Source organism: Rhinichthys klamathensis, unplaced genomic scaffold (assembly GCF_029890125.1).
Source record: "Rhinichthys klamathensis goyatoka isolate OS25496 unplaced genomic scaffold, OSU_Roscu_1.1 h1tg000095l_1, whole genome shotgun sequence".
Classification (NCBI taxonomy): Eukaryota; Metazoa; Chordata; class Actinopteri; order Cypriniformes; family Leuciscidae; genus Rhinichthys; species Rhinichthys klamathensis.
The window spans coordinates 2135738-2152689 of NW_026606634.1; the positions used below are offsets into that span (position 1 = coordinate 2135738).

A 16952-nucleotide genomic window follows, 5' to 3' on the forward strand; every position below is an offset into this window, starting at 1 on the left:
TAGCCTAAATCAAACCTTTTTTCTGCACTATATTGCCTGTAATTGATTCCAATATGAGTAAATAAGGCAGAGACACATTGTTTTTTTTGTTTTTTTTTAATAACACTCTTATGGATCTGTTTTGTGAGTTAAGGGGAAAACAAATATGACCTACATAAACTTTACTATGTGGGGACCATTGTTGAATATTGATTATTTTCTGATGTCTACAACATACAAATTTAAGAAGATATTGCATCAAAAACTTTTGCATAGTCCCCATTGTGTTACAGGAATCTTATAATGTGCCAAAAACTCATTGTAAGTGAAAAGAAAACAACTGATCCGCCAATATTATGCCATTATCAAAACAATATTTAAAAAAAAAAACAATGATTTGCGTTTATATAATATATCCTGTTCCATAATACTTATGTGGTGAAAAGTTATGCTTGAAAGTCAAGGACCATGATAAAAGGCAGAACATTACCTGATCATCTGACAGGTGACACAGGTGAGGTCAGAGTTCGCTGTCGAGTGACGTCACGCCGGTGATCGTTGAGCGCGCGGAACGCGGAAGCGGGAGTCAGTCAGTCAGAGTCAGTGCACTAAAGTTTCCCGAGGAACAAGGTAGGCTATGTGGTCTAAACGTGTTATTTGGAAATACTAAATGCATGAAGTAGCTTTAGGAAATCGGCTTGCAAATCGGATCTTTCAATGCTGTCTAGAGTTTGTTATTAGCCTGACTGATCTTTGACTGATCATGACTGATCTTTTTTTAATGATAAGCGGTTTCATGCCACTGTCTGTTCAACGCGTGTATGTAAACGGAGTGTGTGTTTGTGGGCTTCTCGACCTCTGAGGTGCTGCGGACAGTCCCTGTGTGTTCAGGACGGTTTACGCTTTGTTGAGTAAAGACACACAGCAGACTGTGGGAGACAGTTGTTGTTTGCCCAGGGCGTTTTCCAGCAGAGATGAAGAAGTGCTTCTCCTGTCCCGGATGTGGAGAACATGGAGTGCGCAGTTTCGAGGGAGCGAAGGAAGCATGACTGATCTTACTGAAACTAGAGATGATTAATTCGAATAAACAAAGTTACATGTATTTTTTTAAACTTATTTTACGTCGTAAAACAATTTTGAAAATTAATGTTTATTATGTTTTACATCTTATTTCCCATCTTTTTTTTTTTTTCTTTTTTTTAGATGAGCAGGTTTCCTCTTATCTTAATTACACTGTAAATGGTGACCCTGAGGTGCAAACTATATTAACAAATAACAAAACTGCAAAATTTAAAATGGAAAGGGCAGGAGCCCTCCACATGACATGCAGGAAAAAAATATTTATAATTTACTAATTTGTTCCCTCAAATTAAAAAATCCTGCGCACGATTTACTATTCCATTCCCTTGATTTGCTATATCGTGGAGATTGTCCTCACTGCAGAACATGAAATCCAGGGGGAGGAGTTGGATCCAGATCCTACTCCTCCCACCTTACATATACCTAAACCTACCCATCTCCGCCCCCTGATCCCTAACCCCACCCCTAATCCTACCCATCTCCACCCACTTATCCCTAACCCCACCCCTAATCCTACCCATCTCCACCCCCTGATCCCTAATCCTACCCATCTCCACCCCTTAGATCTGGATCCAACTCCGCCCCCTGGATCTCGTGTACTGCAATGAGGTGCTACTGATATCGTGCACACGATTTATAAATCGAAGGAACAAATTAGTAAATGGTTCACACTATTTAGCAAATCAGGGGAACAAATTAGTAAATCATGCACGCGATTTTTCTTGCATGTCATTTGCGGGGCTCCGTACTTAAAGTCAATATGTAGCCTAATCAAAATGTACAAATCTTAGAATGTAATATTGCAGTGTTTATTATAGCCTAAATGAGTTATCGGTGTGGATTATTTTAATGAATGTTCCTGGTAATCCTGAATCAGAATAACTTCACTTCACGCATGTCTTCTCTGATGAAGTGTTTACTGGCGCGAGGGCGGGGCAACCTGTCACTCACATGAGATCCACCAATAGCAAACCACAAACGTCTAATCAATTCCTCACAGACAAAATCAAGTCCCGCCCTACATTATTTATTGTTTCAGAAGCCGGTTCATATTTCACTATAGGGAAGAAAAGATTATCTAAACTTTCATCCACATTATGCCGGGTAAAAGAAGCATGTTGATTAGACAGATACAATCCATGGTGAGGTGACACTGACACAGTTCCTCATGTGCATTGCATTGAAGCATACATTTCATTTGCACTTCAGGGCAACTATAGTAATAAGCTTTACATCAAACACAGAGTTGCAAAAGGTTCTGTATAAAATACTATAGTGTAAGTGTACAGTACCTACTTCAGGGGATTTTCACTGCTATCGCTTACAAAGACAGGAAACAAGCCAATCTCTGATTAATTAACTCTCTTTTTTTAATTGATATATTGAATAATAATAATTCCTACAAAATATTTAATAGTGTTCATCGGAACTTTATTAAAAAACTGCTTGTACCTTTACATCCAATCACCTTTATTTAGTGCTTTATGGTTTTGGATGCTCTTATTGAAATGACGGCACAGATCGTGTGCAACTCATAACTCCAGTCTGACTGTTCACATATCCAAACGGTAGATTTGAATGTTTCTAGACCTTATCCGCATCTTAGGCTGTTTTCGACACCACTGGTGTGATGTATACAGCTATGATTAAGCCAAATTTGTAGTAAATATCTGTTCAGCTCACATAACCGGTTTGAGGTGAAAGTGGTAAATCTAGTGTTGGCTATACATGCATAAACGAAGTATTGGAGGTTCACGTTTAAAGTCTGTCTGTCTTTCTTTTATTTGTTGCAGATCAGTTGCAGGAGACAAACATGTGGCCGAATCAAGGTGATTTTTGGTTTCACTTTTTCTCTGAATGATTTCATTAAAGTCCCCCTGTAGTCAATACTTGTATCCTTTAAAACTCATCTTTGATCACCAAAATGACATATTTAGAAGTTTTTTACTTAAAAAAAATTCTTCATGCCTTAAAATAGCTTGAATGCAAGTCGACACCCTTGCCTCATTTAGTATACATGGTTCTATGAATATGCAGATGAGCCCCGCCTCCACTCACTCACTCAGCTCAGAGATCCACTGGTTGACGATCACACGTTGATCTGATTGGTTACAAGGTCGTTTGTGACGTCAGAAACACCAGCGATTTGAAACCGTGTTTTTGAGACTGTCTTTGGTTCACTGCAGTTTTAAGGAGAAAATACTCGGCAATGCTGTCGACTTATGAATTTACACATGGTTTGTCTTAAAGGAGAACTCCGGCGCAAAATGAACCTTTGGTCTAATTACACATTGTTACCTAGTCAACCGTTATCTGAGATTTGTTTTCATGAATATCGAATGTAAATAGTTTTATCTCTAAAAACAGTTAAGCCTATAATGCTAGTATATTGGGCATCGAGTAATGACAAATAAAAATCGCTTGTTAATACCACTAACAAGGCTGAAAATAGCCCCACACTAACACGGTAGCATAATGAGGGTCCCTACCTTCAAACCGAAGCATTGAGAACTTTGTCAGTGTCCAGACAGTTTAATAAGAAGATATTTAATACATACAGTCAACTTCGCGTACACAGGCAGAAGCCATCTTTGAAAAGCAGTCTCTACCCGTCGATCTACGAACGCCGATCCAAGCCTGCTGTTCGCGCTCACCTTATCACAACTTCTAGCTCGTTCACATCTCACCAGCGCACTTGGATCGGCGTTCGTAGATCAACTGGTAGAGACTCTTTTTCAAAGATGGCTTCTGCCTGTATACGCGAAGTTGACTGTATGTATTAAATATCTTCTTATTAAACTGTCTGGACACTGACAAAGTTCTCAATGCTTCGGTTTGAAGGTAGGGACCCTCATTATGCTACCGTGCTAGTGTGGGGCTATTTTCAGCCTTGTTAGTGGTATTAACAAGCGATTTTTATTTGTCATTACTCGATGCCCAATATACTAGCGTTATACTAGCTTTATAGGCTAAACTGTTTTTAGAGATAAAACTATTTACATTCGATATTCATGAAAACAAATCTCAGATAACGGTTGACTAGGTAACAATGTGTAATTAGACCAAAGGTTCATTTTGCGCCGGAGTTCTCCTTTAACCCTTGTGCTGCATTAGGGACATTTTTGGTCTTTTGCAGTTTAATTTCTTTGACCATTTTGGCTGTTTTAATGCAAATGGTATGTAATTTGGCAAAATTGTGACTTTTTAGATAAATGTAAAAAAAATTATCCCATTTTGCAAAATATGTATAACACACTCTGTGTAGAACAAATAGTAACACTCAGCACCATAATGGACAAAAATGTCCCATTGAAACCCATTAAAACGTCGTTTAAAGCCGGGGCCATCATTAATACACGAATCATGATTTATGTTGAAACATCCTTTCATTTTGAAGCAAAAGCATTATATTTGCATTATATAGTGTATTCCACCAGATGACGTCACTACATAGGTATTCCCTATGGGTGGAAATGCATGTTATTTTCCTGGTTTCCACTAGGGGCACTATTGACTGTGTTATGAAGTATTTTAATGGCTCAATGACCTAAAATTGTTTCTGAGTATGTGTGGATTAGGGATCGACCGATATGGATTTTTTAGTGCCGATACCGATACCGATTTTTTCCCCATCAGCCTTAGCCGATGACCGATACGGGCTGCCGATTTTCTTGAGCCGATATTTGGAGCCGATACATTTTGCTCCCTCAATTTACATCATAAAAATGACATGATGTTAACAAATGTTACAGGTCTCAATTTAATAAAAGTAACATTTATTTAACGTAAAAAAATCTATATTTAACAAATAGTAAAAACATGTGAGGTAGAACAAGAACAAGTAGATAAACAATATTTAACAAATATTAAAAACATGAGGTAGAACAAAAAAAGGTTCACTGCTGAAAATAAATATTTAAGCATAAATAAAATAATTACACTATTGCACACAGTAGCAACCAGCATAATAAAGTGCACAGTGCACACTGTACTTCATTTTAAAAGTAACGAACTATTTACTGCCATGGTTTAAATTTTTCTACATAAAATAAAATGAGCATGTCTAGTCATATCACTGCGATGGCGAGGGAGACACACACCACACGCGTCCAAACCTCAGCCAGGTGGTCGCTGAATAAATCTTCCACAAAAAGCACGGAACAACGTTGGTATTACTTGATCCTATGACCAGTGTTCGTAACAGCTACCGTACGCATACTAGGGCTGTCAAAATTGCTCAAATGGCGTTTGTATATTCCCTCTAAAAAAACATATTTGAGCATATCGTCGTGCATTTGGTCAATGACGCGCATTACGTCAATAACAGGACAAATTAATACAAAGAGACATAACTACTAGTATTAAGTAGCTTATTTGAGTTTAAACATATTTGACAACGTATTACTACAAAAAAAAAAAAACGAGTAAATCAACTAATGGCCAAGACCGCAGAGCTCACTCTGGCTCGCCCGGACTCGCAGGCGCACTCTCTCTCTCTCTCTCTCTCTCTCTCTCTCTCTCTCTCTCTCTCTCTCTCTCTCTCTCTCTCTCTCTCTCTCTCTCTCTCTCTCTCTCTCTCTCGCCTCTCTCTCTCTCTCTCGCCTCTCTCTCTCCTCTCTCTCTCTCTCTCTCGCACTCACCCTCACGCTCTCCGCGCATACCGGTTTAAATGAACAACAACAAACAAATGTTGAGTGCTGATCAAGAGTTTTGTGCAAGCAATTTAAGGTATATAGCAGGCTTCATTCAGTGATTGAAACAAATACATTAATTGAAGTTTCACAGTACATAGAACCGACACTGAGCGCTCCGAGCGAGCTGTGCTGTGGTAACGTTAGTCTGCTACCGCGGGCGTGTTTTTCCACATTCGAATATTAATTTTCACCTTCAAAATTCAGTTTTTTTTAAACTATTCGAATATATATTCGTATTTAGAATATTCATTGACAGCCCTAATGCATACTGAACGGATAGCCTACAGCTATTTGCAGCTCCCTAAATACAATGGCAAGCAAGCAGTTTTATAGACGAGTCATTCGCGTTTTCCATTTGGACCCACAAACTTGCTTAGCTATATAGTTGCAACCACATAACAGTTATAAAGCAACGTGTTTCCATTTTCAAAGTGTTTTACAATATTTCAGCAGTCAAACAGTTAAAAGATGCTTTGAAAGTTTAAAAGTTACCGTTATCTTGAAGCGCAGGTTGCACTCTGCTAGTGGGGGAGGGACAGTGCAGGGTCTGCACGTGAACTGCAGCGTCTCCAGCAGCACAGAGCTGCCTGTGGACGCCTGTCTATAAATAATGCCGGGAAAAAACTATCGGCGAACGCAGCAGCCGCGTATCGGCCGATTCCGATACACGTAAAAACCGCAAATATCGGCCCGATATATCGGCCGGCCGATATATCGGTCGATCACTAGTGTGGATGTCTGCGAGCAATGTGTGTCTGCGTTGAAAAAAGTGTGTGTGTGTGTAGGGCCTAAATATAATACATGGTGTTTAGGCGAGTGACAAATCACAATATCCTGAAGGTCATATTTTACCCTTTCTGTCTACTCTCTCTCTCTCTCTCTCTCTGTGTGTGTGTGTGTGTGTGTGTGTCAGGGGTGTATGATGTGTGTGTAGGCGTGTGTGTGTGCGTGTGTGTGTGTGCATTTAGCAAGAGAAAGCGCTTCTCACTGCATTGTTTTCTTTCGGTTTGATTCATGTGTATTTTACGCACAGACATGAACCTTTGACACAGCTTAGTTTTTTTTAGCAGTCTATGTTTCAAAGTTAATTGATAATTTCTCACATACGTAGAGGCACAAACACAGCCATGCAGTCAGTCCTTAGACAATAATAACACCTTTCATCTTGCGGCAACAGAAAGATGTAGCTGCGAGGGATCCAAAACAAAGTCTGCCTTTGTTTTGGATTAGACTAGTTGAGAAATCAAGTGCAGTTGATGCAAAAGTTATAAAGCTGTGCACATCTTTGGTGCGGCAATTTCAAACTGAGCAGAAAATTCAGAGGAAAGTGGGTCTGCAGACACCCATGACAAGAGGAGGAGGGGGTGCAGTTTCTGCCCTAACAAAAAAAGAAAAATCTCCACCACCTCCTCAAAATGTGGCATTTACATCTGTAAGGAGCATGCATTGCAATTCTGCAGCTCCTGCAAATGAGCTGAAGAATGATTTTGTTTTGATATGTTTTATTAATAATAATAATAATAATAATAATTCATTACATTTTATATAGAGCTTTTCTCGGCACTCAAAGCGCTTTACATAGAAGGGGGAATCTCCTCAACCACCACCAATGTGCAGCTCCACCTGGATGATGCGACGGCAGCCATACTGCAAATTTGGCCAGGATGCCGGGGTTACACCCCTACTCCGAAAGACATCCTGGGATTTTTTTGTGACCACAGAGAGTCAGGACCTCGGTTTAACGTCTCATCCGAAGGACAGTGCTCTTTGACAGTATAGTGTCCCACTATGTTAGGACCCACACAGAGCACAAGGAGAGCACCCCCTGCTGGCCTCACTAATTTTATATTTATAGAATTAAATTGTTTATAGAAAAAATAAATATTCATGTTCATGGTGATCTTGTAGTTTTGCTTTCTTTCTATAGCAAATTTTGATGTGTAGTGAGACAGGCACAGGTTATAATCACCTAGTAGAAATCAGGAAAATGTTTGCAGTACTATAGATGTTTGCAGTATGTCAATTATATGACAAATGGTACCAACTGGTGGAAAACAGTAAAAAGTAAATATTTTACCCCAAGGCTTGGTAATGACAGGGTATTTGAATAGAAATTATGATTTTATGATATTATGACAATGGGTTCAAAAATGGATATTTGAATGGGTTCAAATAGGACCAAATTTGTCCTTAACGCGCTATGTGTGATTTTTTTCAAAAATCTTACATATCACAAAAAAATAAAAATGCACCAAAAATAATGTTGCTGCTAATCTTTGACATATTCAAGACTGTGATAATCCAAAGCCAAGGTTTTCACTTTGCATTTAGTATATGGAAAATAATGACATTTTTGTGTTTTTTCCTCTTATACAAATTGATGGTATCACCACCAAAACTGGTATTTAAAGGGTTAAAATCCTGAAATTAAATAAATATTTGGTAGTTATGATGAGGACTGATGCTGGTTAAAAGATTTAATTTGGTAAAAGTGGAAAATAATAATAATATATAATATTTTAGGCAATGTTTAATATGTGGCCATTTTTGTCCATTAACGCGCTAAGAGGGATTTTTTTTTTTAAATCTGACATAACACAAAATCTTTAAATGCACCAGAAATAATGTTGCCGCTAATCTTTGACATATTCAAGACTGTGATAATCCAAAGCTAAAGTTTTCTCTTTGCATTTAGTGTATGGAAAATTCTTACATTTTTGTGTTTTTTCCTCTTATACAAATTGATGGTATCGCCACCAAAACTGGTATTTAAAGGGTTAAAATCCTGAAATTAAATAAATATTTGGTAGTTATGATGAGGACTGATGCTGGTTAAAAGAATTAACTTGGTAAAAGTGGAAAATAATAATAATATATAATATTTTAGGCAATGTTTAATATGTGGCCATTTTTGTCCCTTAACGCGCTAAGAGGGATTTTTTTTTAAAATCTGACATTACACAAAATCTTTAAATGCACCAGAAATAATGTTGCCGCTAATCTTTGACATATTCAAGACTGTGATAATCCAAAGCTAAAGTTTTCTCTTTGCATTTAGTGTATGGAAAATAATTACATTTTTGTGTTTTTTTCCTCTTATACAAATTGATGGTCTCGCCACCAAAACTGGTATTTAAAGGGTTAAAATCCTGAAATTAAATAAATATTTGGTAGTTATGATGAGGACTGATGCTGGTTAAAAGATTTAACTTGGTAAAAGTGGAAAACAATAATAATATATAATATTTTAGGCAATGTTTAATATGTGGCCATTTTTGTCCATTAATGCACTCAACGGCGTAAAAAATCTAATGCAGCACAAGGGTTAAAGCATATTAAAAACACCACATAGACACATAAACAATATTAAAAGCTGGATTTTCAACCCAACATTAATGTCTATGTTGCACCTCAATCCAGGTCACAGTCACAGTTAAGATACTGATAGTCAGTGTAATCCATTTTACCGGCTATTTAATGGACAACTTGTTTTCTAGCCAAAGTGAGTAAAAGAGGAGAGACAAAAAAAATGGAAAATGCCTGAAATGGTCTTATAATTATATAATACCGTTATATAAATAATGCATACTAATATAATAAGTAATCATCCATAAAACTAGGTCATTTTGTCAATCAGTATGATTCTTAATTAAAAAATGTAAAACGTAAACTAAGATCGGTGCAGTACCTGTTTGTGATCTCATACATTTACATTTATTCATTTAGCAGACGCTTTAATCCAAAGCGATTTACAAATGAGAACAATAGAAGCAGTGAAACTAACAATATGCATGTGCTATGACCACTCAGTTTAATCTAACGCAGTCCATACTCACAGCAGCACAACAGGTTTGCCATGCAGGGATAGTTAATGTCGCATTGAGCAACAGTGAAGACCTTCATGATCCCAAAAAGGCAGATGCTGTGTTTTCACTAATGTGGTGAGATTAGCAGGATTCCTCTAGTGGTGTCTGCCTTGCATCAAACAGAAAACAGAGTTTTGTATTAAAGAGGCCATATTAGGCCATTTTACAGTCTTGATGTTGTTTTTGGGCTCTACTAGAACAGGTTTTCATGCTTGAATGTTCAAAAAACATTATTTTCCCCATGTTTTACATTGTTGTAGCTCCTCCCTTCCCAGTCTATCAGTAACACTGGGGTGTGTTTCCCAAAAGCGTTGTTAGCCAAATAGTCACAAGTTCCATCATTACCAGCATAGTTGAACGATTCTGTGTTTCCCGAAACCATAGTTCTAACGAACATTCGCAAACAGCATCCCAAAGTGGTGTGTTTGAAAAGACAGCTCTCGACCTGCGGTTAGAAGCAGAGTTTCGTGTTTGCATGACACGTGGACTTGCATAGATCATGCTCTTGAGCAAAACAAGCAAACTGACATGCAGTGCTTTCTATATCTTTCATTCCAAATATAAACAATTTCCATTCTACATCTTTTAGTTTGTCGAGAATGTTTGTAAAGTTCTGTTTTTGAAGAGTGTGTGCATGTGCTCTGATGCTCTGGAGTGACGTAAGTGAAACATCTGGAAGTAAAGCTAAACAACAGAGAACACAAATTGCGAAGTAGTCTTCATTATTTACACTCCAATAATATGACATTAATTCGATCTAGAAGGGATTCTAGAATCGAAATACCATATTTTCTTAGTGATAGATTCTATTTATACTAAGTGAAAATAGCATTTTCTTTGCGATAGGCTGTGTAAATGGTTGTTAGATGCTATTTATTCGTATAAATAGTGGTAGATACTATTTACACCTCAGTGTTTTTGTACATTTTAAACTGTTTGCAATGATAACATAGTGTAAATGATAATATTAATTCAAATTATTGCATGTATGCTGCCTTATTGGGACAATAAAGCCCTCCCTACACCTAACTGATAAACAATTTTTTAAACTCACGTTAGGCTTTTTATTTCAAAATGTTGAATATTTGCTTAATTTCTATTCAAATTAAATGCCTTTCAGGTGTGATGTAAAAAAGGGAGTGGAGTGAGTTCGGCCAAAGGCGGATTCGAACTCGGGTCGATTTGCATAAAAGTTTTCTGCCACGCGACTTACCTCTACACTATTGGTACTGTTGACAATCCAGTGTTTTCCTTAATTTTGTCTGGGCCAACCAGATGTCAGTGTGCGGAGTTAGTGTAAATAGACATTATTTTAACTATATTGTTAAACCAACGTGGTTCGAAAGATGGATGTTGGACAGGTACTATGTTTTAGGGAAATAGTGTTGACTAGCTAGTTACTTTCTCCAACGACGCATCGTACTAGTGGTTAAGCAACGAGTTATGGGAAACGTACCCCTGTTTAGTTCCTGTCTCTATGAAGCCCCTCCTTCTGCTGAAAAGCACACTGTGCTCTGATTGGTCGGCTGGAGCAGTGTGTTGTGATTGGTCGAGCGCTTCGAGTGTGTTTGGGAAATGTCCCGCCCCTTACCATAACCGCCAGTTTCAACACGCTACTAACTAATTCAACCAGGCCCCGCCCCTTTATTCTGCGTATTTATTATTAAATGAGGAATATTGTGACGTGTTTGTTCACGGATGAACAATGTTTGTGCTGAGCACAACGTTTTGTGTGTGCTGATTTACTGACAGAGAGCAGGAAACCAACATTTAGAAACCAATACATTAATATATTTGAAAGTTTTAAGCAAATTTTTGATTTTAGATTTAATTTTGTTCGATAAAAATTTTGGTTAGTGTTCTGGGTCGCCACTTGATTTTCAATGTAAAATCTGGGCCCTAAAGCAAAACCAGTTGATACTAAACTCGTTAGCTTTACAGTTGAAAACTTTAGATTTAAAGAAACAGTTCATGCAAAAAATGTTCCATTTGCTGTTCCATCACTGTTTTACTGTACAGGATTTTCTTTCTTCCGTAAAACACAATATTGAATGGTGGTTCTGCTTGTAGTGAAAGTGGATTATGATTTTTAAATGCCAATGCAGTGACATATTGACCACCATTATGATACTCTCTTTTTGAGCTTATCCTTTAAAATCATCCATTATCACTGTTCATCACTGCCTAGGGACATTCTCCTGTTGTGTTTCATGGAAGATTCATGTACAGTCAATACTTACACGCTTATCTCATATCTGTCTTGCTGTGATACGCAGGACCTCCGGTTCAGCCGCCCAATCCTGCCTATCCGGGACCTCCAAACCCTGGATATCCAGGCATGCCTATCCCATCACACCCCGGACAGAACCCTGTCTATCCGCCCGGCATAAACCAGCCCAACACCATCCCGTACATGACCCCGAATCAACAGCCTTTCCCTCCCGGTGCTCCCGGTCCGCATGGCCCGTATCCCGGAGCGGGTCAACAGTACCCCGGCCCCTATCCCGGAGCGGGGCAACCGTTCCCCGGACCGTATCCCGGACCTGGGCATCCGGGACCGTATCCCGGAGCTGGGCATCCGTGCCCCGTCCCGGCTGGAATGAGTGTACCTGGTCATAAGAAACACAAAAAGATGAAAAAGATGAAGAAAGGGCATAAAGCTCATAAAGCTAACAAGGAACATAAACATATGAAACATGGCAAGGTAAGAGGCTGAATGTTCAGTGGGTATAAATGTTACGTGACATTATTACGCCGGTGATGTCTAAACCCTTCTTCGATAACTTCATGCAAAATATTTTTTTTGCCAAAATCTGAGCAATAGCCTCTCTCTCTCTCTCTCTCTCTCTCTCTATATATATATATATATATATATATATAGTTTGCAATCGAAATTATTCAACCCCCATTGCAAATCAGGTTTATTGGTAAAATTTACAGTCTTACTGAAATGAACACATCAAACAAAAGTAATTGAAATAGCCCAACACAACAAATTTTGTGGTTTCCCAAAATTCAACGGAAAATGCAACTTTTAATGACTTCTGCAGTCTCTAAATTATTCAACCCCCTGAACAGAATCCCTCACAACTGCACAAATCTGCAAAACAGGTGTCGTTTCACTAATCAAGGGCTTCATTAGTTGCACCAGGTGTGCTTGAGCTAGAACACATGAAATATCTGAACTGGCTAGGTTTGTTTAGTGTCACGTTTGACTGCATGTTAGAAATATGGCTAAGTCAAAAGAACTTTTTGGACCATTAAGAGAAGATATCATCGCCCTTCACAAACAAGGAACAGGATACAAAAAGATAGAGAAGGCCCTAAATGTTCCTAGATACACCGTTGGAAGCATAGTTCCCAAGTTCAAAGTTAAACGAACAGTGGTTGCACTACCTGGACAGGGCTAAAAAAGAAAACTGTCAAAGGCTGCAACCGGATATCTGAGAAGGCAGGTTCAGAAAAACCCTCAAGTGACTGCAAAAGACCTGCAGCAAGACTTGGTGGCAACAGGCACTGAGGTTTCGGCTGCACAGTAAAGCGTGTAATAAACGCATGCCAGAACTCCAAGACATGCACCACTACTGACCCAGAAGCACAAGAAAAGTCGGCTCCAATTTGCTCAAAATCATATCAATAAGCCACAGAAGTTTTGGGATTCTGTTCTGTGGAGTGATGAAACAAAACAGGAGCTTTGTGGCCCTATGGATCAACAGTATGTCTGGAGGAAGAAGAATGAAGCATATGCTGTAAAGAACTCTCCCTACAATTAAACATGGTGGTGTTCGGTGATGCTCTGCAGTTGCTTTATATCCGCTAGCACAGGAAACCTGCAGCATGTGGAAGGCAAGATGAAGTCATTGAAGTTTCAGAATATCCTTGGAGAAAACGTCATGCCGTCAGTGAGGAAGCTGAAGCTTGGGTGTCATTAGACCTTCCACAGGACAATGATCCCAAGCATACCTCAGGCTTGGTTGCAGAAGAAGTCCTGGAAGATCCTACAGTGCCATCACAGTCACCTGACTTGGACCCCACAGAAAACCTCTGGTGGGATTTGAATAAGGCGAGAGTATTCCTGAACTGGAGCCATTGCTCATGAGGAACGGGCTCAGATTCCTCCGAAGCGCTGCCAGAAGCTGCTGTCTGCTGATATATCTCGTTTGCAGCAGATCATGACAGCAAAAGGCTGTTCTACTAAGTACTAAAGATACTTGCCATTAAGGGGTTACATCATTTTTTTAACTGCAGAAGTAATTAAAAGTTGCATTTTCAGTTGAATTTGGGGAAACCACTTGAAACTATTTGTTTTGTTGAGCCATTTCAATTACAAAAGTAATTGTTTTTTGATTTGTTTGTTGCAAACAGCGGAAAGTTTGTAAATTTTGCCAATAAGCCTGATTTCCAAATGGGGGTTGAATAATTTTGATTACGAGTGTGTGTGTGTGTGTATATATATATATATTATTACACACACTACTTCTCAAAAATTTGGGGTCAGCAAGATTTTTTTATATTTTTTTAAAGAATGAAAAGCAAGCATCAAATTGAAATCACAGTAAATACCTTTATAATGTTACAAAATATTATATTTCAAATAAATGCTGTTCTTTTGAACTTTTCTATTCATCAAAGAATCCTGAAAAATAAAATGTATCAAGCAGCACAACTGTTTTCAACGTTGATAATAAGCATAAATGTTTCTTGAGCATCAAATCATCATATTATAATGATTTCTGAAGGATCACTGAAGACTTGATGATGTCTGTTGTGTCATTATTTAAACAGATGGCCAATGTGTTAACTTCTTAAACAGTTCATCATGAAAGGTGGTTAGCTGCAGTGATGCTGAATTGTTCTCCGTTTAAAATGCGTTTTGTTTTGTCCTGTTTCAGCATTCGTCCAGCAGCAGTAGCAGCAGCAGCAGCAGCTCTGACTGAAGATCAGCTCCACAACATCATTCATGCACTAATACACAACTTAAATGCCTCTTTTCCTAATGAAAACCATGTCTAATTTCCAGTGTCAGGGCAAACGACAGACAAACTGCCCAGGAGCAATAAAATAGATAATCACATTAAGTTTTAAATATACCTATACGTTTCTGTGAATCTGAATGCTTTTCTCAATCAGTTACTTTTTACAAGGCAAAAATAAAATAAAAAATCACATAATGCTTCCAGGCATGAATCTGCAACCGTTTATTTAACTGTGAAATGTGATTGACCATCTGACTCCTTGTGAAGAGAAGTCTCGTCAGTTAGCAAAACTACTTTGACATCACTCAGCATGTTTTAATTATTAACCTTTTACTGACAAACTTGACTCAGTTGTGAACAACTATACTGACATTCAGACATTTGCCTCCAAAATTGTACATCATACATTTATACAATTATAGCCTAATCAAAGTTACTTTAAACTAAATGCTGCTTGATTTCATCCATTTAGAAAAAAATGTTTAAAAAGTTAACATTTTGTTTTGTAATAGTTTCACTCAATAATGCTTTTGCCGGGGTACGTTTAAGATTTTGAAACAACACCCATAATTGAATGTTTTTTTTTTACATTTCTTTGTGCTTTTTACTAGTCTAAGCAATCAACATGTGTTGATCAAAGCTGATCAGGAATTTATGAAGCTGAAGTAGATCTTGTTGACATATCCATGAGTAATAAAGTCACGTGATGCATTTCAGACTGTAAACTCTCTAAGTGTGTGTGAGAAATCATTGTTGAACTTCGCTGCATAATTGCTGTTGGTTTATAATGAGGCACTTAAAGTGTTTCAATAAATAATATATTAAAATCTCCCTGTGGTAAAAATCCAGCTTTTAATGTTGTTTATGTGTCTATGTGGTGTTTTTAATATGCTTTAAGACAAACCATGTGTAAATTCATAAGTCGACAGCATTGCTGAGTATTTTCTCCTTAAAACTGCAGTGAACCAAAGACAGTCTCAAACACACGGTTTGAAATCGCTGGTGTTTCTGACGTCACAAACTACCTTGTAACCAATCAGACCAACGTGTGATCGTCAACCAGTGGATCGCTGAGTGAGTGAGTGAGTGGAGGTGGGGCTCATTTGCATATCGATAGAACCGTGCTAAATGAGGCAAGAGTGTCGAGTTACATTCAAGCTATTTTAAGGCATGAGGAATTTTTTAGGTAAAAAACGTTTATTATTATTATTATTATTATTATTTTTATTGTCATTGGAAGTACAACGAAATTACATCAGAGCAACAATCGACAGTGTTTTTCATGAAGTGCAGATAATCACCGATAAAAACAGTTTGTTTACAGGGCACCGCAACAGACAACTACCAAGACAAGGGAATATCAAGCTGAATCACCTATAGAGCTACACAGTCCAGTTCCAATTGTTGGAATGATAAAGTCCATACTAACACCACAAATAGGGCCATAGTGACCCATAAACAGAGAAGGGGCGTATAGGCTGGATTGCTACCAATCAATGAAAAGTATAATTATGTGTGCTGCAACAATGCAGAGTCCAGTTCACAGTTATTGCAGTTATTGGGTAATGTTAAATAATGATAGATGTGTAAATTAAGTAACGGAAGGAGGTAGTCCGGAATGGTGCTCATTCAGCAGTCGAACTGCCTGAGGGTAGAGGCAGTTGGCCATTCTAGTGGTTCTAGCTGGAAGAGACCTGTACCTCCTGCCCGACGGCAGCAGGCGGAACAAGCCGTGTGCTGGGTGGAACCGGTCCCTTATGATGTTGTGTGCTTTACGCAGACAGCGGGTGGTGTACACAGATGAAATCTCCGGGAGGGTAGTCCCGATGATTTTGCCTGCAGTCTTCACCACCTTCTGAAGTAACTGTCGTTCAGCTGTGGTGCAGCTAGAAAACCACACCAGCAGCCCATAAGTCAGCACACTTTGGATTGCACAGTTGTAAAAATTTATCATAAGCCTCTGGGGGAGTTTCACTCTTCTCAGCTTCCTCAGGTAAAAGAGCCGCTGCTGGGCCTTCCCTACCGCTGTACTGATGCTCCTGCCCCAGGACAGATCCTCCGACATAGTAACACCCAGAAATTTGAAGTGTTTCACCCTTTCGACTGCCTCTCCATTGATGTTGAGGGGTGAGTGACCTAGATTGTTTGATCTACGAAAGTCAACTATGATTTCCTTTGTCTTTCTGATGTTTAGTAACAGGTTATGGTTCTCACACCACTCTGTTAACAGATCGATCTCCGCCCTGTATGCCTTCTCATTGCTGGCTGTAATGAGGCCGAGCACAGTTGTGTCGTCAGCAAATTTAATGACATGATTAGTGGAAAAAAAAGCGGAACAGTCATGTGTGTAGAGTGTG

The 16952-nt window shown here is 38.6% G+C and overlaps 1 protein-coding gene across 1 annotated transcript; it reads left to right on the plus strand.

Annotated features, from left to right (window-relative positions):
• Window positions 1-524: 524 nt before the first annotated feature.
• Window positions 525-14709, plus strand: prr13 (proline rich 13). The gene is made up of 4 exons (XM_056252528.1): window positions 525-609; window positions 2853-2888; window positions 11896-12323; window positions 14512-14709. Exons 2-4 carry the CDS (start codon window positions 2873-2875, stop codon window positions 14554-14556), a joined length of 489 nt encoding a protein of 162 aa, XP_056108503.1. The 5' UTR covers window positions 525-609; window positions 2853-2872; the 3' UTR covers window positions 14557-14709.
• The last annotated feature ends 2243 nt before the right edge of the window (window positions 14710-16952 follow it).